Source organism: Balearica regulorum, chromosome 4 (genome assembly GCF_011004875.1).
Source record: "Balearica regulorum gibbericeps isolate bBalReg1 chromosome 4, bBalReg1.pri, whole genome shotgun sequence".
Taxonomy (NCBI): domain Eukaryota; kingdom Metazoa; phylum Chordata; class Aves; order Gruiformes; family Gruidae; genus Balearica; species Balearica regulorum.
Window position 1 is genome coordinate 74142254 of NC_046187.1, and position 23007 is coordinate 74165260.

At 39.2% G+C, this 23007-nt stretch overlaps 1 protein-coding gene across 1 annotated transcript in view; it reads left to right on the plus strand.

Annotated features, from left to right (window-relative positions):
* FAM53A (family with sequence similarity 53 member A) overlaps positions 1 to 19551 on the plus strand; it is a 72365-nt gene extending 52814 nt beyond the window's left edge. The window contains exon 5 of the mRNA XM_075752689.1: positions 18349 to 19551. Within this exon, the coding sequence (XP_075608804.1) occupies positions 18349 to 18675 (327 nt within the window). The 3' untranslated portion in view covers positions 18676 to 19551. The remainder of the gene's footprint in view (positions 1 to 18348) is intronic.
* The last annotated feature ends 3456 nt before the right edge of the window (positions 19552 to 23007 follow it).

A 23007-nucleotide genomic window follows, 5' to 3' on the forward strand; every position in this document is an offset into this window, starting at 1 on the left:
AGCCTGTAAACTTCAACCAAATGCCTGAGTAGTGAAGTGCTCAAACTCTTTATATAAATGGATCTAAACTAAAACCTAATTTCAATTAATATTTTATTAAATGTAACTAAAACATTTTAAAGCCAATCCTCTTGCCAGTTCATTTACTTTTTTGGATCCCAAGGATGAGGGGGGGAAGCAAAAATGCAGGATACTTCAGAAACTGGGGAAGAAGAGAAGATCAATTTCACTTTTTGCAACTTCTTGAACAAATTTGTCTTCCTCTGACCTAGCCATTGCTTCCAGCTGCATGAAAGCCAGTGAATTCATCTGAACTGAAGTTGTGTTTAATTGCATTGTGCTAATTAATGCAAGGTGTACAGGGCAATTTGACAAAGGGCATCTTTAGACTGTCAAACTTTTCTCCTGTAGTAGGGAAACACCCTCTGGTATTAATTTAAAACCAGCACTAACATACTTTCACGTGAATGATTCTGCAGTATCACCAAAGGAAATTTGTTCTTTAAATTTTTTTTTCCCCAAATTCATACCATCAGTTTGACAACCATTATTTTAAGTAGACAAGTTGTAGCAAAGCCCCGTGTATATACAAATGAGTTGAGGCTTGCCTATGTAGCACAACTATCAAGCAAGGAAGAGTGTGAGTTTTGAAGGAAAATAACTACTGTAGAGTAGCTGAATGCAGAGACTTTTAAAGCATTTTTCTGGTTCGACCATTTTGATGAGTTCTTCCTCTGCAGGTGCAAACCCTTAGTAATGTCAGGTTTTCGCTAAAAATGGAGGAGTGTGTCTTAGTATCTTGGGGGTTGCAAAAAAGGGCCGTTTCAAACATTCTACTGATGTGAGCAAAGCGAAGTATCTCTAGCACAAAGGTAAGTCTGTTTTCATGATGGAAAGGGATAGTGTTGAGCTATATTTTGGAAGTTTGTTGAAAATTGTTAACTTTCAGTATTTGCAGTACCCCAGTGCTCCAGGTATCATTACATAGTTTGCCTTGATCAGAAATACAGTGCTGAAATTTTACATGCAGAATTTTTTGTGTGAAACTAGAAGGCATGATAGCCTATAGCAGTCCCTTTTTCTCATGCAGGAGGTAGGCTAGTTTGTCACAACTCAAGACCTCCATGCGTGATTGCTTGGGCCACCAAATACACTTACACATTTTATGAACACAGAATTTAATAAAGACCCTTTAAGACCAGAGCTCAAGCAAGTTAAGCCCTGCAAAGATACTGTCCCTCTGGGAAAGGGTTTTGCAGATTCCAGGTATTCTTCAGGATAGGTTGTTGATACTGTATGGAGCTGCTTTTTTTTCTTTGTCTAGTTATATTTTAACTATCTTGGGCTTCAGTTCGTTTTAAGTTGATCAGTATGCCCTTTGGCTGTCTTCTAGACCAATGCACGTTAACAGTAAGAAGCAGTGTGAGAACTTTGCAATCTTTGCAGTATTTGAACAAGAATACTGTGGTGTAAAATATTTAGCAGGAGTAAAATTTTTCTGAACTTCACCTAATGCTGGACAACTCCACTTCAGCTAGTGTGTTAAAACTTGTCCTTTTAAAAAGATGTACCTTATAAGGGTATTTAGATTGAAATAGTAGGTTAAAGTAATGAAGTGATATAAAGTGGTGTTATGATGTACAAGTAGTATGAAAGATCTTAAATAAGATCTTATAACGTATATGACAGGTGCCTTGTGGCTTAACTGCCATGTCCTATTTTGTAGAATTTCAAGGTTACTTGTAACTGTTGTAGTGTGTGCTCAGCATGGCAGAAATCGGATGTGCTTGAAGCACAGTCAGCATAGCCCCTCACTGGAAATGCTTCATTAGTGCACAATACTAAAATTGATCCAGAGGTTGAGACACCTGATGTGCTCTAAATCTTTAAAAAGTAAACTTAGTGTGTGGGTTTTTTCCTTTCCCTCCTTCCACTTTTAATTAGAGTTTACTTTTGCATAGTAGCTTGCCTAAGCAGGTTTTTGAGAATGTTATTCATCATACTTGTTTTAAGGATACTTACCTGAATCAAAATATGGAGTTCAAGATTTCAAAGTGATTGTATGCTGCAGTAAGTGCTCAGTGCATAGCATTCATTGTGTTAAGCATTTAAAAATATTATTTGGATAGAGTAGCCCTTGTAATTTGCGCATGCGTTACTGTAGAACCAGAAATAACTTTAAGTTGAATTTCCAAGGCTTGTTAAAATGGCAAGGTTTTTGCTCTGGGACGTGCTCTTTTAATTTTGTAAAGCTCATGTAGTTGGCACAGGAAGGGGTGTTTTCAGGGCATGCAAGTGCACAGTTGGGTTAGTAAATGGCTCTTAAGCTTGTTAAATTTAAGTACTTTGCACTTGTGTACCAAGGTGAGTAGGAATGGATTAATGGTATTTAATATGATACAGAAATACTTTGCAGTGGAGTGTGTGTAACTTCTAGACTCACATCAAATTTATGACTAAAGAATATATGCACTCTATGTTGAAAAACACTGTCTTTGCTATTCATAATCTAAAATAACTGAATTCCTTCTGCTGTCCCATCTCCTAGGGAGAGGACTTTTCCTGGAGAGTTCAAATAACTGTGTGAAGAACTAAAAATTTTCTGTCTGTTACTGAGCCCAAGCTACTTTAACTGCAGAAAGCATAGGCCCTAGGTAGTTTAGTGATTAATGATCTTAAGTGGTCTGAATAAACTGGAAAGAACGTAATTGATCCCCATCTTTTGAGGAGCTATTAAATTCTTGAGATCCAAACTATTTGGTTGCTGCCTTTATCCCTGACGAAAACCTATTCCAAATTCAGGTTAGCTTACCTCTTCACTGTGGTGTTTCAGCTCTGCAGGAGGTATCTTCTTGGAAGAGTGGACAGCAGAAAGGTCAGTTATTGTAAGACAAATGAACTCCTCAAGCCAACAGAGTACTTGGATGTCATGTGTAATGTTTTTCTTGCATCTTGTAGCAATGCAGTCTGATTTAAAAACAATTTGGTTAAACTTTACGGTACACTTAGATCTATAAGAATGTCATACTCTTGACTGTTGGGGGGTGGGGGGTAGGAGGAATCCTTATGGAAATGCATACTTGCAATACCTGAAGTATGCATCCACTGAAATCTTAACAACTAAAGACTTTACTCAAGCTAACGGTGGGATTCAAAGTATCAACAACAAACCTGTTCAAATGGCCTCCAAACACTTGTAGTGCACATAAGCCAGCATGTTTGTGTGAAAAGCAGCACTTGTAGAAAACGTTGAACTATTGGAAATGGTCAGGGAAGTTCGTGTACATGTCATGTTCCTAGCAGAAATATTTTATCAAGGGTGATACCACTCCAAATTAGGAGTTAGGCTAGTATTGATAAGTTTATTCTAACTAGCTTTGAGAGACAGTGACTTGTTTGTGACTATTTAAGGAGCGCATATTTTTAATGTATATATAAATAAAATATAAAATGGCTTTTCTGTACGTTTTCCCCTGTGCTCTGTTCTTGGAGGTCTTGAGATGGAAGCATGTTGCTGAATGGTAATCATCATGAGGACTGAAGTAATACTGTTCAAAATGCTAAGTAGTGGTTAACAAGCTTAGTGAGGTTAAAAACTATTTCTGTCGAATGACTTTTTAAAAAAAAAAAAAGTCCCATTCTTAGTTAAAACTACCTTGATGCTTTTGGAGCATTGTTTTTAAAATCAAGAGTTGAGGATAAACTCAGACTTCACTTATCCTAGTTAAGTAGCTACTAATCTATAAATTGCAAATCTCCTAATGGCTTCCGAGTTTTGCCAATAAATTATTTGATACAGCTAGAACCAGATGCAGATCACTTTAACATAGGCTTGCTATGTAAAAATACTGAGAAACGCCAAACAGTGTTGGAGTTGTGGATCACAATTGCTTAGACTGCTTCCAAGCACCGGGGTGGAGAGGAGAGATCACCATATGGATTAGGAAATAAATGGAGTTTGTGCAGACTCTTCTGACTTGCCACAGTTGCCTTCACTGGCATCTGGCCGTCTCTCAAATGGGTATGGACTTGAGAGTTAATCACAAAGTCCTTTCTTTGTGATCACTGATTTTTAAGGACAGATAACTGTCATCTTTCCATTGCCATCTGGTGTGTAAGGAAGGGGTGGATGGGCATATCCTAACAAGCCTTATCCTGGCTCTTTTTGCTGTCACTTTCTCCAGCTGCTTTCTGAGACTAATTCATGTGTCCATATAGTCCTGTCTTAATGCATAATCATACTAAATATGCATATGTGCTAGCTAATAAGCCATAAACTTTGTAAAAGGCATAAGATTACACCTTCCAAATCTGTGTAAAAGTGCATGGTTATATATGAAGACTGATACTGAGTGCAGACAAGTGAGCATCCTTGCCCACATGCAGCTTAGATGCTTTGATACAGTGCTTGCAACAAGCTGCATTTTGAAGACTTCCAGATCCTGCAATTACATTCCTGGTTAATCACCAGTATTAATTTGTTCTCATGTTGTAACATATTTGCAGGTTATGCAACAGCCTTAGGGAATTGAACTACAAGTTGCAAGCATAGCTTTTACTTTTAAACATAGTTGGCAACAGCTCTTAAATTTACTGCGACAGTTACTGTATATGTTGGCTTTTGTCCATGTGCTTTATATGGCCACTGAAAGTACTGCAGACTTTGATTCCCTCCTTTGAACAGTTTTATTGAACTCCTCTCAGTTGAGGCAGGCTGTCCTTTGAAATGCGTCCTGTCAAAGTAGCCCAGATTTGGAGCTTTTTCCCCCTGAGAGGGACAGACCGCTCGGCACATCGGTTGGTAGCAGGCACTGAGCTTTGTATGACAGATGGGGCGCAGCGGTCGCTGCTCGGGTGTATGGAGATGCTTCTCACCAGGAGCAGGCTTCAGCATCCTGGCCCTGATCCTGGGAATGGCCTGACTCAGTATCACATACCCAAGGACCCCTTCCATCTACCTGGCAGTTTGTTGTACTTGCTGTTACAAGTGCTGCGCCCTGTTTTGGGTTCTGCTCCCCCCCCGACCCCAAAAAAAAGTGGTAGAGTGGAAGGAAGCATTCCAAGGGCTGCTAGTTCCTTCAAACTCTAAAATTGTCACATAATGCCAGTGCCAAATGAATGTTACATTAATAATACTGATTGCTTGAAAGTTTTAAAGTCCTCAGGACTCCTTTTAGGAATCCATTATAATGGCTGTATGTGTCTGTTATGCATTTGTAGAATTTAATTTTGACCTGTGCTGGATGCTGGGATTTATTCTTGGGTTTTGCTGCATGTCTTCTACTTCCCAGGAATGCTTGACTTGTGCTGCAAGCCCTAGTAAACCAGCTCACAACCTTTACTGTCACTGCCCTTTGCAAAGTGTAAGAACTCCATGAGCCCATATTTTTAGAGGAATTTTTTGCATTGCTCTAAAGTAAAATTTCTTAATCTGACACAGTTAACAGTAAAGCTTTCAAATAGTTGTGCTACTATTTTGGATAAAAAGGAAACTTTTGTGACTCAGGAGGATAAGATGAATATGTTGCCACTATCAAGTGCATTTCTGAGAACTTAATCAGTATGCAAGTACCCAAAGCCTTGCTTCACTCAGAATTCAAGGAGCCGGCAACCCCTTCACTCTGTCCCTCTTGTCATGCTGCAGAGGCCACCAGTGTTGTGTCCCATACTAAAAGCAGAATATAAATGTAATCTTGAAGAGGTAATTTGAAGTTTGGGAGAGCTTTTGACTGGGCGGCAGCTGCAGCTTGAAACACCTCATCTCGCAGGGGCAAGGTGCCTGTAGCAGCTGCTCGTGATTCCTGTCTCCCCCTCTAACAGCAGCCTGGCCTGGCAGAATGTACTTGTGACAAAACATCTATGGGCTTAATGAGGGTGAAACTTGGCAACTATTGCTCAGAAAAGGACTGCCAGGAGTGTGAACACTTTTCAGATGGCTTAAATGCAGTTAATGATCAGTTGTTTCTTTCCAGATAGTAACCTTCTTTATGCGAAACAGATTGCCCCTCGCATTAAAAAAAATCTCTTCGGTTTTGTAACTGAAGACAACATATACTGTTGCATTAGCCCAAGACTGTCCTTAGTTGGCAATTCTCATTTCCAAAACATGATTAGGAGGATTGCCGCACAATAAATATTCAGTGTGATCCTTACTTGTGCTTTGGTTTAGGCTCAGTGGATTCTTTTAAATGGGCAAGGAAGAGGGAACTGGGTAAAAGTATGCTCTTGTCTAAGCAAGGGAAAAAACTAGAAAAACAGATGGTGCTAAAAATAGTTTATTACCAAGGTCTAAATATGGCTCTGTGATTTTTTCCCTTATAAATAATGCAGCTATAAATCCTGCTAAATATCAATAAGTATTGAATTAACTCCAAACTGCTGAGTGTTACAGAACCTTCTGGCAGCTTTCCAAGCTTGGTGTTGCCCTTCATTCATAGGATCAACATTTAATTCCTTAACAGGGGAAACCTGAAGAATTCATCCTCTTTGAATGGAAACATAGACGCAGGGAGCTTGAATGAGTAGCTACAGGCTAAGGCATCCCACTGCAATGGAAGGGGAGCTGTGCTTGATGAGTTCCTGCTAGGTCGCAGCCAGGATGAATCTCTTCCTTTCTTTTCTGCAACGCATGAACAATCAAAGGCTCCTTTTTTATCTATTGTTGCCATGGAGGGCGTCCATTTAAAGTTTAAATTCCAGCAGGCTTGGGAAGAAGGAAAAGGAGATAGGAGTAGGCTGGGCTGGGAGATGATAGGCAAGCATCAAAAGTGAGCTGAAGACAAGCCAGCACTTTGTCCTGTGACAGGACAGACCAGGCTGGGGGTACTTGGTTTTGAATGGATGTCTGGAAGGGGTTTTTTTTTGGAGTAGTGAATGAAACGCTACTGAGATAGCAGGCACAGAGAGCATCTGGCGTTCTGCTTTCTTTGCATCAGCAGAGTGGGTCACAACATGAAATTAGGCCCGAAATGGCATTTAATGAAGTGAGCCCTTGTGCTGGAGGTTCCCTGTGCTCTGACAGTGAGGGAGTAAAGCCTTGAGGATAGAGAAGGAAAGGAAATCTCATTAAAGATAGAGGTTTCCCTCCTGTCTTTTGTAAATGGCATTCTGTAACAAATGTCTTGCCAATAGCTGGAGCTTCTCAGAGCTGTTCAGTGCGGTGTGGCTTTGTCAGACTCAAAACTAGCTCTGTGTTTATGGTACTTTTCTGTAAGCAGTGTGCTAATAAGAGGAGGAGGCAGCTTAATATCTGCTGCAGATTTGCTTTTCCTTTCTGGCAAGTTCCTGTATGTACAAGTAAGTATTCATTGTTGAAAGAGCTAATGAGTACCAGGCCAGCTGCATTTGACATTATGAGAAAAGGGGCCATCTATTAACTCACAAGCCAGGTTTCAGCCAGCTGTGGATATTTTCTTTTTTAATTATTACTTAGCCTGTCATAAAATTGGATTATGCTAAAATTATTGGTGATGTTGTTTGGAATACAATACAATATTGAGTTAAGAGCTATGGCTCAGTGTTATATATAGGGTACTTAGAGTTAATGTGCCTAAGCTGTACCAGAGGGTTTAGAGAGAGGTGAGAGCACTTTTCTCAGGTTTTACCATCTGGGTTTTGGCAGGTGGCAGGGGATTAGGTTTTTTTCCCTTGCTCTAAATTGCAAGAGATGGTGGCTAGCAGAAGAGCTGAGTAGTGTTTAATCATTGATATGGGAACTTTTTTCCAGATCTCTTGGCAAAAAACAAAATCCTGAATTAATTTTTTTAAAATGTATTAGAAAATGAGTTTATACTTCTCTGAGTTTAACTTGTGGTAATTTTTGGAGAGGGTGTTCCCTTAATATTCTGTGTTCTTGTAATAACATGGTAATCAAATTAATAGATTAGTGCATCTTCATAGTACCAGATTGGAAGAACTCTTCATTCTGAAACTAGGCCTTTGTCTTTCATACTCTGAATATCATCTGTTGTGAAACTTCCCTTGCTTTTTGACAGTCACATTCTGACTTGATTCATCATCTTCTGAGAGACCTGAACCAAATTGATTCACCTGAGGTTTTTCTCTACAGAGAAGTTTATTAAAATCACTTTGGAAAGTCTTAAGTTTAACTGTCACTTTTGTCTTTTGTTAGTCTTGCATTGCAGAGATCAGTTCCTGCTGCATGTATATTGGTGTGATAAAAGCAAAACAGATGTCTCAAGCTTTTGAAAATGAACTGATTTAAATTTATCTACTTTAATTAGAGATGTCAATTTGTTCTTCCATTAGGATGGGAAATATTGACTTGTTTACATGCCTGTTTTCAAGTATATACAAACTGAAGAGATGTTGGAGGGGGTTTAAGTTGCTATTAGAAGCAACTTTTACTGGAGTACAGTTATAAGTAGATAGTTTCTGTGAGAGTAATTTGGGAGGCCATTGTTTGGTAAGGTTAGCTGCAGATAATCACATAGCTGACCTAGTCATATACTTGAAAATAGCCAGTTTGTTATATGCTGATGATGACACGTGCTTCTGCAATAAAACTTAAATATTACTAGAAACTGAATTTTAAATAAATGAGACTTCGGACAAGTTTCCCGATCTAAGTTTTCATTATAGTAATAACCATGTGACTAAAACTTGAAGGGCTTTTACGGTATGCGAGGAAGCTTGCAAGTTGTGGTAGTATAAACAAATTTGACTCTTTAAAATGTGTAATACTTGAATGTATAGCTTTTTCATGCAGACTGATTTTATTACAAAACAGAAGAAAACTGAAGTTGGCCATCCAGTGAGAAGTGGGGCTCAGTTTGTGTTATCACAGTACTTCAGGATTTTGAATGTTGACTCTTAAAGTATAAGGAACTTCTGTTTTTCTTTTGACTTGGTATGATGTATTTTAAATCATGTATTGTTTTTCAGTGCTGCTGAAGAGTAAAGGACCACGTATGTGGTTTCCTGATGCAACTTTTTTTAAAAAAGCATATTGAGCATCAACTGCTGAAGTGTTGTCAGCTTTGCTATTTGAACCAATAAACTTGTCCAACTCATATCTAGCAAACAGAAGTTTTAGCACAAGTTGACTCAGTATTTAAAAAACAAAAGTCTAGCAGGTTTGCCACTTGATGTCGAGAGCATTTCCTGAGCTACCCAGTTTCAGAAATGTTCACAATAGTCTAAAAATCAGATACTGAACTAGAAAAATGCAGTGCATGTATTGGAGATTGAAGGTGAACAGCGCTAATTCTGTTCTTTCTAAACAAATGTTTGTATTCAACTTAACTTGTCTCTGGAAATAATTAGTGGCGAGAGTCCACCTACAGTTTGAATTAATGCTCCTACAAGAATTTATTGTTAAATTGTGGGTTTTGCATCAGGTTGAGCAAAAGATTCCTAACAGCACTTGTACTTCGTCCGCATGTGTGTATACCCACACATGCCTGTGTGCGCTTGTATAACAAGATCTTAAGGCTTTGTTTTGGACAAGTATTTCTGTAGTGGAAAACTGTTCTGAAGAAGGGAGAACTGTTCCCAAGCTGAGACTGTGTTTCCCTTTCTCTCCCATCCCCCTTCCCTGGCAGAAATGAACTTTATGGCCCAATTATAGAATCCCTTAAAATGCTAGTTATGATGGAGTGCCAGCATAACCCAATAATATAGGTGAGGCTGACATCTGTCAGTAACTAATGAGGGTAGCCTTAGAATCAGGATTTGGAGTTTACTTCTCTAATTTCTTATAAATTTGACCCATCATATCAACTTAGTATTTGACCTGAGGATAAAAAAAATGAATACACTAGAATTTTGAGAACTTGGTACATGGGTGTACTCTGCAAAAAAATCAGTGCATGTGTGATTCAGTTGTGAAAGTAATTGTTTGCAGCTCACAGCAAAGTCATGAAGGAATAAGACCTTGGCTAAACTGCTCAGGAATAGAAGTTCTCTATAAAAATAGATGACACACAAATGGCAGGAAATGAAGCCAATATGGTCATGTTTTGAAGCCACAAGGGTCAAATCCTGTCCCATATTACACTGGTGCATAATCAGTCAACTTAAACCCTGTTACTTGAGAACAGGGTTTGGCATGGTAAAGTGAATTTCAAAAGTGACTGATTAGTAAGAGTTTTGTGGAAGCACAGCTACAGCTTTTTCTCTTCTTGTTTGAATGCATCTAGCGAGAAGTCTAGAAACCTAGCAAAACTCCTAGGTTTGGAGGTAACTCTTTTGTTTAGGTGGTTGTTTCAGAGCGGATTATGATATTCCTCTAACAGAGGAGTATATTAGAAGGCTTTGGCTGCCTGTGGTGGTCAAATATTGAGAGGTGATATTGCAAGTAATAATCTTGTTAAGCAGTTTGCTTGTACTGTTGAGGGATATCAATGTTCTGAGCAGCTTTGAAGTATGTTAGTACATGTCTGTGTGAAGGGATCTGTGTGTAGCTCATGCTAGTGATGTGAGCTTCTTCATTTCCCAGTTTGAAATGCAGAAAGCTGGATGCATCTTTTTAAAATCTGTATGAATTAGACATTATTACTTAACCTAAGTCTTTATAAAGTCATTGTTTCATATTATTAATAAAGCTGGTAGTGTGCATCTTGGTTTCTTGTTTCCAGGGCTTGTGCTTCTTTTCTGAAAGGAAAGGTAAAAGTTCTTGAATTGGAAAAGATAGAACAACTCTGGCAAAACATGAATCATTTCTTTCGGGAGAGAGCACGTGCTTACAGTGTTTCCCTCTGTGCCCTTCTACAAAACCAGATGTGTTCATCCTCGCCGTATGAACACAAACGGTGCAGCTGTTTGTTCATCACACCATCACTCATTAACGCAGTTGGCTGATGTGAATTTGCCAGACTGAGGCCTCTCGGGCTGGTGCAGCTCAAGCACAGCAGAGGCCCGATTCCACATTGTCCAGCTCTTTGGTTTATCCGTAAGGTGGATAAATTCACTATCCATATTAGAGATGTGCTTAGGGTCAAGCAGGGAGTAGGGAAATAACTAGATGAAGGTGTGCAAAGACAGTTGTTGCCCATACTGGTGAGCAATTGCTTTGCTCCTGCAAGAGATCTCAGACTGCAGCTGCTTCCTAAGCAAGAACAGAGCTAGAACCCTTCTTCCTGGCCTTATTCTGCTATTTCAGTGCCCTTCTGAGTCTTTTCTCTGTGGTGCTTCTTTCCCTTTGAGGAAGCCTCTCTTCTAATGCATCAGTGCATTTCAGATGAACACTGCTGCTGTATCTAGTAGTTATCTCATTTGGCTTAAGCTACTTTTCTCCCTGGCCAAAGTCTTGTATGGTATTATTCAGCTGAACAATGTAAATGTCATTATGTTCCACTTTGCTATATTGATTATCAGCTGGTTCAGAACAGTTAAATCTACTAGGTGAGCTTCTTCAGTTTTAGTTAATGGAGTAATTTGTAGCATCTGTAGGTATTTATTCTTGCTGGATTGGTACTGAGAGTAATTGAAACTCCTTTAGTTAATTACATGCAGGTGAAACAGGTAGGTCTGATGTTTATAGAGTGTAATTCCACATTCTCATAACAGATTGCATGATTTATACTTACTGAAACAGAAAAGGTAAAAGGTTGCACTTCACAGATCCACTGAATTAGAAAATGCAAGATGCCAACATCTTAATTAAAATTCCGTACTGTAAACTTATTTTTAAATGCGGTTTAATATTGGCCTGGGTTTTATATGAGGAAAAATTGCCATATATGTTCACCCCCTTCACATTAGTACTGCTGTTGAATCATGTTCTTGACTGTATTGCATTAAGTACTGCATTAACTCACCTTCCAGTGTGTCTTTAAAAACAAAGAAAAAAGTTAACCTCTGTGATGAATGGGCCTGGACTTGTAGAAACTGCTAAACCCCAGCACCGGAGTTTCCTGTATGTGTATGTTAGCTCTGCACTAAACTGCCTCTGCCCAACCAAAATTTAATTTAGAAAGGAATGAATAAAAAATGGCAGTGGTGTTTTGTCTGCTTGAATTCAGTTAGAGAAGCACCTTTAGACAAAAGTTTTCTTTAATCTGCTTAAATTCCTTAGTTTATGTTACTTAATGTTGAAACTTAACTGAGCACAATGTACACACTAAGTGCGTGAGGGGGTGAGCTAATAGCTCTGAGGGGGCCTGTGGATTTTCTCCTCAGTTTAGATGATCTTTGCAAACCACTACAAGGAAAAGACATGGAGAGGATATTTTAGTTTGAATGTGAATTTTTTTCAATATATGGAGTGACTACCATGAATAATTTTTATGTCTGACTTTGGGGCAAGGGGGAAGCAGGTGTTCAGGTTGAACTTAATCCATGGTAGTTGTTTGTAATCCTAGCTGTATTTGGGATCTGCCATGCCTGTGACTTCACATGGCTATTTGGAATTTGGTGTCATAGCAGTGATTTTTTTAATTGGGTCTTACAAAGTTTCCTAGCTAAATGAGCAGGCTGCTGTACAGATCTGAAGACCGCAGTGCATGGGTTCCCAGAATCTCCCTAGCAGTGTAGATGACCAATGTGTGGTGGTGCTCAGGCAGAGAACTGGATCTCCATTCCCCCATAGTCTTTGTTTTTCTCATTTGTAGACTTTTAACTATTCCAGTGGTTTCTGTCAGTTATCTTGCTTGTATTCTTGCATATGTGAGTATAATTAGACAAATTTAGCATCTCACTTAAATATTTGTATTGCATTAAGCCATAGTATTTTTTCAACTAATAGCATTAAATAAAAAGCCAAATTGAATCACAGGTTCTTATGACTCATAAACAAAACTTACAAGGATACTGTGTCACAATGTAGAATGTAAACATAAAAATCTAGGCCAATAAATAGATCAACTTTCATGGTAGACTACACCAGAAAACTGCATCTTAAATCTAGAACAGTCTGGCTAGTGGAAGATGAAAGTCTGTTCCTTCATGATGCTGTTCAGGATGTGACATGAAATGAGTTGATGTCAGTTTACTTCTCTTCCTGGGCACCTACATCTAAAAAATTAAAAAAAAACCCACCCTTTGAAAATACAGCAGAGACAAAGTAGTGAACAACTTTCATTTCAAGTCGTAGCCATATTGCTGTGTGTCAGCTTGTATTGATTTTTAACTAGGTCTTTGGTTTTGCAAATAGGATTTACCTTATTTGACTACAAGAACAGCACTAACTTCATCTATGATGTAAAGAATGGTTATTACAGTTAAGTGTCTAATTACATGGCAGAATGGTAGCAGTTGTTTACTTTTTCATTCATATCCAGTATTCCATGCTTTTTTCTGCTTCCTAGTTATAGGTGATGAAATAAGCATTGCATTTTTGAATATAAAGATACATGTCAAATTTCCAGGAAAATGAGGTGTAACTGCAGAGCTACAAAAAATGAAGAACATGTTTGGTTCCCAAAAGGAATTTGATCAGAACTCAGATTTCTCCAAGGTGTTGGGAAATTTCGAGGGATTTGATTCTGTTTCCACAAAATACGTAAATAGAAATGTTTTTAACTGTTTGGTTTGTAGCTTAATGCAAGAAAAAGAATGACTTCTCCTTTGATTTATTTCAGATGCATGATTTAAAGATCTAAAATGGTTTTTGACTTGAAAAAATTTTTAGACACTTCATGTATTTCTACACCTTTGCTTTCTTACTTAAGCAGGGAGGAATTCTTTCCCAGTTAACTTTGGTTTTTAGCTTTTAGAGTGTATTAACAAACTTCAGGCATATAACATCATGAAGAATACTATATTGTTTTCCTCCTGTCAGCACTACTTTATACCGATGAAGCTATGTTTGTTCTCAACTGCAAGCTTCTTAAAGCTAAGGTTATCTGTGAACACTGGAGTCTTCACAAAATGCTCAGTTGCTATTCAAGATAGAAAAGTCAAATGTCCAGAGCTTTACTCCACAGAAAGATTAATAGTTTGGTACATAAACACAGCATTTTTCTTACTGTTTTTTCACTTTATGCACAGTAGAAGATGCAGGCATTAAGTCTGTGATGGGGTATTTTTTTAATCTATACAACCAGCTGAGATTCCAACGATTTACAATGAACACTGTACATGTCTCCAAGTTGAATTGTCACAGGTAATGGTATTAATACAAGTAATTAAATGCATGAAGTGAAAATTCAGTTTACAGGGGAGGACACTGTTCACAACTGTTTGTGGTAAGATGTGATGTCAGTCAGGTGACGGTATGTTCAGAAGGCAGTTTTTCATGTGATTCAATGAGCTGTTTAGGACCAGCCTCTTGTGACAGTTTATTATTAATTGAAGTCCTTCCTTCAGTCTGCCTCTTAGCTTCATACATTGAAGAGAAGAGACTTCATTCTAACAAATTTGTAGCATGGTTGGACTTTGTTATTGCTGAGGCTAAACTGTAACCTCTTTGGGGACAGGTTAGTGTCTGAGACAGGAACACATCATGCTGTATGTGGTGCTTCTGATCTCAAACTTACCTGTGGTATGAGTTACCAACAGTAAAGGCATTTGGGTTTGAGCCAGTCTGACTAATCTATAGGAAACAAAAGTCTAGGAAGTGAAATAAGGACCTGTGAATCCCTCAAAGGGAAATGCAGCCCATCTAATGTGTTCCTTCCCCATCTCCATCAACTGGCTAGGTACAGGGAAGCAGCAGAAAAAGCCACATGTTGCTCCATGCTTGGGCTGCTTCTTCGGTGCTTTTACTTGGATTCGCTGCTGATATTCCAAGAAATTCCAGGATCTCTTTATCGTGATGGCCACTGCATCACTCACGTGTTTGATATCCCTCATTGAGACCTTAATAGTCAAGAAACCCTATGTGCCGCTATCTCCTAAAGCAGCATCTCTTGTGTTGTGTCATAGGCAAAAGTCTCAGGGTAGGAGAGAAGGCAAGTCAGATAACTAGTCTAATTTGTCTGATGAAGCCTATGGCTTCAGGGAACAGTCCACCCTATTGTGACGACTGGTGCTGAGAAGCAGCGGGATGGGCTTAGGGCTTCTGGTGGTTTCAGGCTCCCTCTGCTCCTTGCTTTGTGCTGGCTGCTGCAGCTGCAGCTCTTCAGAGCAGCTGTATCTTCCACCCCCATTCAAAACCGAGGGGGAAAATGGGTGGACTTGGTGTATGATGGGGGCATGGGGAAGAAGCATGAGAACTGCTGCTCCCATTATACGCTAGGTTTTCATGCACATAAATGACTTATTTTTCCCTTGACTACTGTAGCAAATGCTCTAGTTTTGTTAGTAAAACAAAAACAACCTTTTTATTGCTTCTTATATTTGGAAAGTGATGTATTATGGGTTTCTGAACTGGAGGTTTAGTAAAGAGTACAGACATTTAGCTTCCTTTCAAGCTACTCTGGGCCTTTCTTATTTGCTTTGTATGGCAAGGGTCTACAGAGATTTCTTTTATTGCCTTCCCTGCCATTGTTTTCGGTACAAAGTTTTTTTTCTTAATATTCAGACATTTTATCGCCTCACTTCTTTTAAAACTGAGTTTCTTTTTTCTTTTTTTTTCCCCCCCATTACACAAAAGAATACTTTTAGCTGATTGAGTTCTATCCATTGCCAACTGTGGACTCTTTTGTCTTGTTAGTCCAGCATCCTTTATAAAATGAGGACCATTGAGCAAGTACTCGCAGGCTCCCCACTGAGCACAATTGTGCTTGAAAGGTGTGGTACTGTACCAGTGTAACATGTAAAGCTGCAGTTTAGAGGGCTTGAATGCATTGCAATTTCTACCTTTTGCTTTGTGAAAGAAGTGGGATTGTGCTGTGAGATAATAAATCCACCTATTTTTAGTTCAGTGCCGTTGTGACAAGTGGGGGAACAAAGAACCAGTTGAATGCACTTGCTGTTGTGTTGAAACCGGCTAAAAGTTCCCATTCAAGTGATTTCAGCACAGTACAGCTAACAGGCAATTTTCCATTTATGTACACAAACCTTCTAGAAAGACAGCTGTGTGGTTGGATTAATTTCTAGCAGTAAATTGAATAAAAGATATTTTGAAGGCGGACTTGGGAATTCCTTTCTAAAACATCGAAAGCAGAACTTTCAAAGCTTTACTTTATTTGATCCTTTTCCTTCCCAGTGCCTGCTATAAGATTTAAAGAACTGACAATATTGTCCCCTATATGGAGATACACAACAGGAAATGTGTTCTCTTTTCAAAGCAATGAGATAGAATTAGGATTAAAATATCCTCTAACACTTTCTACTTCAAAAATATACTGTTTTCCTTTTAGGCAAATATGAGAGAAATTCACACCTCTTAGTCATAAATAAGAACTCAAATGTTTGTTCTTGAATAAGCTGTAAGTGAGCTATATAGAAATGTTTTGAAAACAAGACTGTGTTTTATACCAAAACTGTTTTCATAACGGAGCGAAATTTGGAAATAGAAAGCTTTTTCATCATGCAAGGTGGTGCTGGTTAGATGCAAAATTGGATGTGAGTTTTAACTATGGCTAACACTTTGGTGAATTCCTCCTGACAGAACTATGGTCAACTGTCTTTTTGTGTTTTCCTGAAAGTTGATCTTTGGATGCAGGTCTTAGAGTTGCACAAATGAACTCCTAAATGAGGTCTTGTTTGTGTCTGTCCACAAAAACCTAGATTATCCCTTATAGATCCTTCTGGCTTGAAACCTATGGCTTGTTAACGAACAATTTAATGCATATTATAAGACATGAAAGCTGTTTGACCAAGAGAAGAGCTGTGTGCAATATGAGCATAACAGACCTCTGATCACTAGTGAAAAGTGGTGCTCTGAAGTGTTTTCATGTGGTGCAGGCTTGGGGAATGCTGTTGCAGTCTTACCTTTGTACAGATACCAGCCATGGTGAACCACCATCCCATCCCATCGCAATACTTCTGTTCACTCCTCAGCCTAGTTGTGCTGTGATTGAACTCCAAAACTGAAATGTCTTGCTTTTTACCTTTATTCAAACTTCCCATCAATTAAACTTTTTATGTAGATTTGATGCAGGGATGTCCAAGGAACTATATGAACTCGCAGCGTAGCAGTGGGCTTGTTTGCAAGATGTTCCATATGTAACATCAACCCTAAAGGGTCAGGCAAATCACTTCACCTCAGTGAGGTTTCTCCATTCTCTTTTCCCTCATCCAGTTGTATACAGGCAAGGCTAAGTCAGATTTCTTCTGAATTCTTGAAGTTTTTTCTAAAAACCACCCAAAGATATTGGTAAGCTGCTGACGTGCAGTGGTGAAGTGGAAAGATTATCCAGTGCTCTGGAAGAGCATCTGGAATATAGCACACTGGGAATGTTGCAATGTTCCTATTTCATCTGAATACATCAACAAATATAAAATAGTTAAGAAATGACAAATTGGAGGAGGAAGCTGAAAATGATGTGAAAGTTGGTCTTGTTCCCTGTGGATATACTTGCAATAAAAAGATTGCTGTGTGTATGTGGGACTGGAGTCACTTAACCAGTAAGATACTGAAAGCTAGCATAGCTTTATTCTCCTGGCTCTTACCACCTCTTGAGAGGAGCTCTGGCTATTTCACTCTCCTCTCGCTGCGTGCTTGTATGAGGCAGAATCTGCTGTCTGTATAGTTCTGTTTTTTCTTAAATGCTGCTTCTGGATTTTGGTCAAGGATCCCTTACAGTTACATGAGGAGCTTAGGCATTTTATTCCTTTATCTGAGGGACAGAGGGAGGACATTTACTGAGGTTTTCTTTCCTTTTTCCTTTATTTAGACGAAGGTAAGTGCCCCTCTTTCTCATATACTTTTCATTTAAACAGAATTGCTCAAATTCCTGAGCTCTTGTTCAGTTGGTACCCAAATGTAAGACAAATGAAGCCAACCCTGGAGCAAGACGCTTCCAGTAGAAGCTTGGTTTTCTCCTGTTTTGAGGTTACCCAAATATGCCAGTTGCCTTGCAGACTCTTGCTGTCTCTGAGGTGAGGCCGAGGGCTCATTGTCTGCACGCTTGGGAAATTTGAGAAATTAATTGTTGACTAGGCTGCAGTGCAGCTGTCTGACCTAAATGCTGATGTTACCAAATGCTATGCTCTGGATTTGCCAGAAAGCTAATACATCAAACTGGGTGTCTGTAGTTCCTCGTTAGCTGACTAAAGCCAGGGGTTTGGATATTTATGCATAAAAAAGGGGCCTGGTAGTTTTTTCTCACTAATGGGAATCTACATAGGCAAAATATCTGTGCAAAACCAGGTTGCCTAGTAAGTAAATACTGTTCTTCCTTCCTCTTCATGCCCCTCGTCGTTTCCAGATTTACTTTAAATATGTGATTCTCTAATTTCGAGTACATACTCTTGATCTATTCAAGAATTTAAGGAATTTATTCTGCTCCTCCTATACAGTCATGGTTAATATATTCATGTATTTTTTTTTAATTGCAGACTTTAAAAAATTCCAAAAGTCTTTGCTCCCTTGACTATGAAGATGATGATGATGATGACACACAAATGAAGACAATTGTGTCATCCCCATGTGACTCAAATGATCTTATGAACATCATCACCCCTGGTTCCAGTCCGATGAAAGAACAGCTGGATGAAGTAAGGCATCATGGCTCATGCCAAGGTAGCTTCAAAACAAGGGATTATAAGAAAGCAGCTGCAGTGTGCGAAAGCGATGAGGACACCAGTGATTGTGAGAGCACCGAAGAAGGCATCTTTCCTCTAGACTGTGGGGACTTGGACCTAGAGCAGATTGAAAACAACTGAGACTCAAAGTTGTGTGCTAGAATCAGAGTTGTTCTAAATTAAAATGCTAGAGGATTACCTTTGCCATGCATAATCCATGTCCCTGAATCTCTGTATTGCCTATCTTGGGCCTGTGTTAGAAGAAATGTTTCAGGTGGGGGAAAAACGTGAACCATTGTTACCTGTTTAGTCTATTGATCAATATGTGGATGGCAACAAAAAAGTAGGAGCTTAAATGTTATTTTGAACATTAAGGAATAATTTTGATTAAAAATTTCCTAACAGATATTTTGCATTTTTATGGCTTTTACAGTTCTGGAGAAAAAGCATCTCTATTTTGAAATGAATTTTCAGAAGGGCATTCTATAAAACTAAATCTGTCTACAGTGATTCTGGTGCGGGTATATGTTGCTTTTGTTAAAGAGCTTGATGTGAAAAGTGAATTGCTTAATGAAATTGGTAATAAAACCTTCAGATAGAACTCTTGAATATCCAGTTGACAACTGGTCCAAAATACTTAACTGCCATCTTCAACAGTGTCTGGTTAAAAAAAAAAAACAAACCAAACTTCATAACGTGTACAAATGTTCTTTTCATACATTCAGGACTTCTTGATCAAAATATGGTAGTGACCTTAAAGGTTAACATTTTCCATGATTTTACTACTTGAATTGTTTTCTAGCCTGAAGCAATGCTAATTTAGGTGGGATAAAACTGCAAGTAGCTGCCCACCTACTTGGTCATTATGTTTTCTGTGGTTCAAAAGAATGTACAACAAGAGCACTTGAACTTTTAGACAGGGACTTTGTAATGATCAATTCCCCAGGAGGTGATCCCTTCAGCAATACTAGAAGGAAAATAGTCCTTGAATTAAATAAAATGACATTTTGCTTTGCACTTGTGTCTGCTTATGAATTTTACTAGTGGAAAATGTGTAGTCTGTGGCAGATTCTGTACTGTGGTACTTAGGTGCAGAATTGGGTGCAAGGGGAGGGCAGATTTCTGGTCATCTAAAAAAAAGTGATATTAAGTTAGTCTGGGGAGCTGGGGAATAACTCATGCTGGATCCTAAAGGGGTGTCTCGGTGATTACATACACTATAATCATGTCAAATATAATACTGTATTCATTGTAGACTATTGCAACACATACTTATTTTGTTAGTTCAGCTACAATAAGAATTTTCCTGAACAAGGGGGAAATTAATCTCAAAATGGTTTTAAATTGGATAGAAGTGGGGAAGCTTAGATTATGGCATTTCAGTGCATCATGTTAGTCTGCTTAAATGAACCAACTCCTACTGTAACTTGTGCCATAACACCCAAATCCAGCAACATATTTTAAGTCAGCTAATGGAATGTGATTAAAATAAGAAATAAATGTCTTGAGGCATATGACAAAGGCTGTGGCAAGGTATGACTCAGGCTCCAGCTTGGTGATTAGGGTCAGCTTTTTATCATAAAGAGAATTGGCCTTTAATTACTGAACCAGTTTATGTAACTCAGTATCTATACAGAATTTTAAAAGTTTGGGTTGCCAGTGAGAAGCTCTAAACTTTTTTCTTGCTTTTATGATTCCTACTACATGTACAACTGTGAGTGTCAATGACCTGTGATATTGATACTGGTTTACGTGCAAGTAAGGTGCAAGAACACTGCAAAAACTTGTTGAGTTCTTGATATGTTAATATATATTGCATGGGAGAAAGTGAAGCTGCTCACTGTTGACAAAAATCATTCTCCTTTTTCTAGCTGAGTAAATAAAGGAGTTGCTGTTGGAGCAAAGACTTAAGTTCCTTCAGAAGCTCCTGTAACAGTGTGCGTCTCACCCCACAGATTCTTGCTCTGGTGTAGCACAGAGCATACAGATGGTGATAATACACACGCACAAAGCTATGTGAAATAACCTTATACAACTGAGGATCACTGTTCTTGCTGCTACAAGAAATGGCTACATGGCGTAGCAAGTGAGGTACAGCCAGTTCCCCTCGTGGGTAGAAACACGCTATGGTGTGATGATCAGTCATGGTGGGTAATGGAACAGCCCAGCTCCCTGCTGGACCGCAATTACTAGTTGTGGAACTCCGTTTCTTGTTGTGTGTTCTTCTTAATTGAGCAATAGAGGTAAGTAAAATCGAATCAAGTTTAATGCAGGATTATAGCAAAGGCCAATAGTACAACTGGGATCACTTAAAAGCTAATTTATCTATGTGAAAGCTCTAGTTAGAAGTGTAGTGGCATGGTGTGAGAAAGCTAATGTGGCAATCCATTTGGCTCTTCTTCCCCCCAAGGAAGACAAGCTCCTGGAAGAAGAAAATACCTCAGAGGGCATGGATAGAAGGTGGTAAGATGTGCTTTGTCAAGGGGGAAAAAATGAACCAAACAAGAAAAACCCCACAAAAACCCCAAGAACTGAAGCTATAAGACAGTGATAAAGCAATGGCAAGAGTAGAAGACCAGATACTATTTATTCTGGCTCTGAAATATGATCAGGGTGTGATCTCAATGGATTGACTTCTCTAGTCTCAAAGTTCTCCACTTACCCTTGTAGGTGCACTGTTGTCAGTCAGCGTACGGCCACATTCCTACCCAGATGCTCGGGTAGGAAGGGGTTCCCCAGCTGAAGGTACAGATACATTTGCTTATGGTAACACAGAATTTGGTCTCCTGGTAAGCCAGCTGTTAAAACTTTAAATGGCCCTTTCATGGAAACAAACAGGAAGGAGTGGGTTTAGATACTGAAGAACAAGTTTCATGGAAGTAGTAATTATCTAGTTTAGGCTCTTAATAGTAGGTGACAGGAAAATAGCTGTGCAGCGACACTGGCAAATGAAATCTGCCGAAGAGAATCGGTGCGCTTTGTCTGCAGATGCTAATGCAATCCCCCAGGAGAACCGGAGTAAAAGGAATTACTGGTTAAAACTTGCTTCAGATGGGGCAGGCTTTGCGTCACACATAAGATCTGAAGTCCTACTCCAAAAGAAATTCACAGATGATGAGTTTGGCACCTTTGCACATGATTATAGGATAAAATCTGTAGTGGCGGTTGGGCAAACGCAGAAGGCGGTTTGCAAAAAAAGGAAAGCATGGTTTCAGAGATTGAATTGTATTTGGTAGTGAGCTGAGCTAGGCTGTAAGCAGCTCTGCTCTGGGAGGGGTTTCCTTCCGTCTTGCACCCAGTGTCAGAACAGAAGGCTGTATTGCATGGGGTTGTGGGAGTTGCTCTAGGTCACTTATCTTTCATTTTTATTAGCAACCTGGATAACAAAGTCATATGCACGTTAAATTTGCAGTCAACAGGAAGCTGGACAGATGTGAAAGATAAGATAGCATTAGAATTTAAAAAAAAGTCTTGGCAACTTGTAGAAATCGTTACGACAGAGGAGATGGTGGGGAAAGACAAGATCCTTTTCAGCAAGGCACTAAATTTAGATAGGGTTAAACAACTGCACAAATTCAGAGTTGGGCCGACTAGTTAGCATTATGTCATATAAGGGATCTGGCAGTTTGTCCTGCTGGTGGTAGAAAAGCAAGCTTCAGGCTAAGGTTCACAAAAGGTGATGTATTTGGTGAGATTCAAGATAATCCCGTGCTTCACAGGAGCACCTATAAGTATGCAACTTGATATGCTGCGCTTAGTACTAGAGAGTGCAGTGGAGAGTGGCGTGATTTGGTATCCTGAAAATGTGGGAAAATGCACTTGTGAGGAAGCACTGAAAGAATCGAGCTTGAAATCATATGCTAGACTGGGCTTAAGTTGTAGGTAGCATGAATGATAGTTTCTCCTAAGGCTGAATATAAAATAAAATGAAAGACAGGGAATCACTGAACAGATGTGTGGGGAGATGGTAGCTCTTCCACAAATGGAGGTTTGGTAAGAGCAAGCATCTGTCTGGAGCAATAGCTACGTTTCAGCTTCCTTTGGGGCAGGAGAAAAGGCTGGCTGACTTCCCACTGTCCTTTCGCATCCCGTTTTCCTTTGGATCTGTGCAACTCGCATCTCCAAGCAAGCCTGAAAGTTACAAGGTAGTAACTGCTAGAGGAAGGGGAGCTGAGAATAACGCGGCAAGGAAAGCAGTCTGGAGCAGAGGTAGGAGCTCCAGCACGTGGTTCAACTGTAATCTGTAGATCCTATCTGGAGTTGCCATTTGCCAGAATATAGGCCCCTGTGTCATGAGCTTGGGCTACACCGTGTTTCTGAAAAACAAATACATATTTGACTCTATCCAAGTCCATTCTGGCGGGCTGGTGCCGAGTGAATTTATGTTTTACTTTCAAATTGCAGGTAAAGGTGCTGATAATCTGTTGGGGTAAAGCTAACCTCCACAGAACCTCTGAAAACAGACAGGTTTGT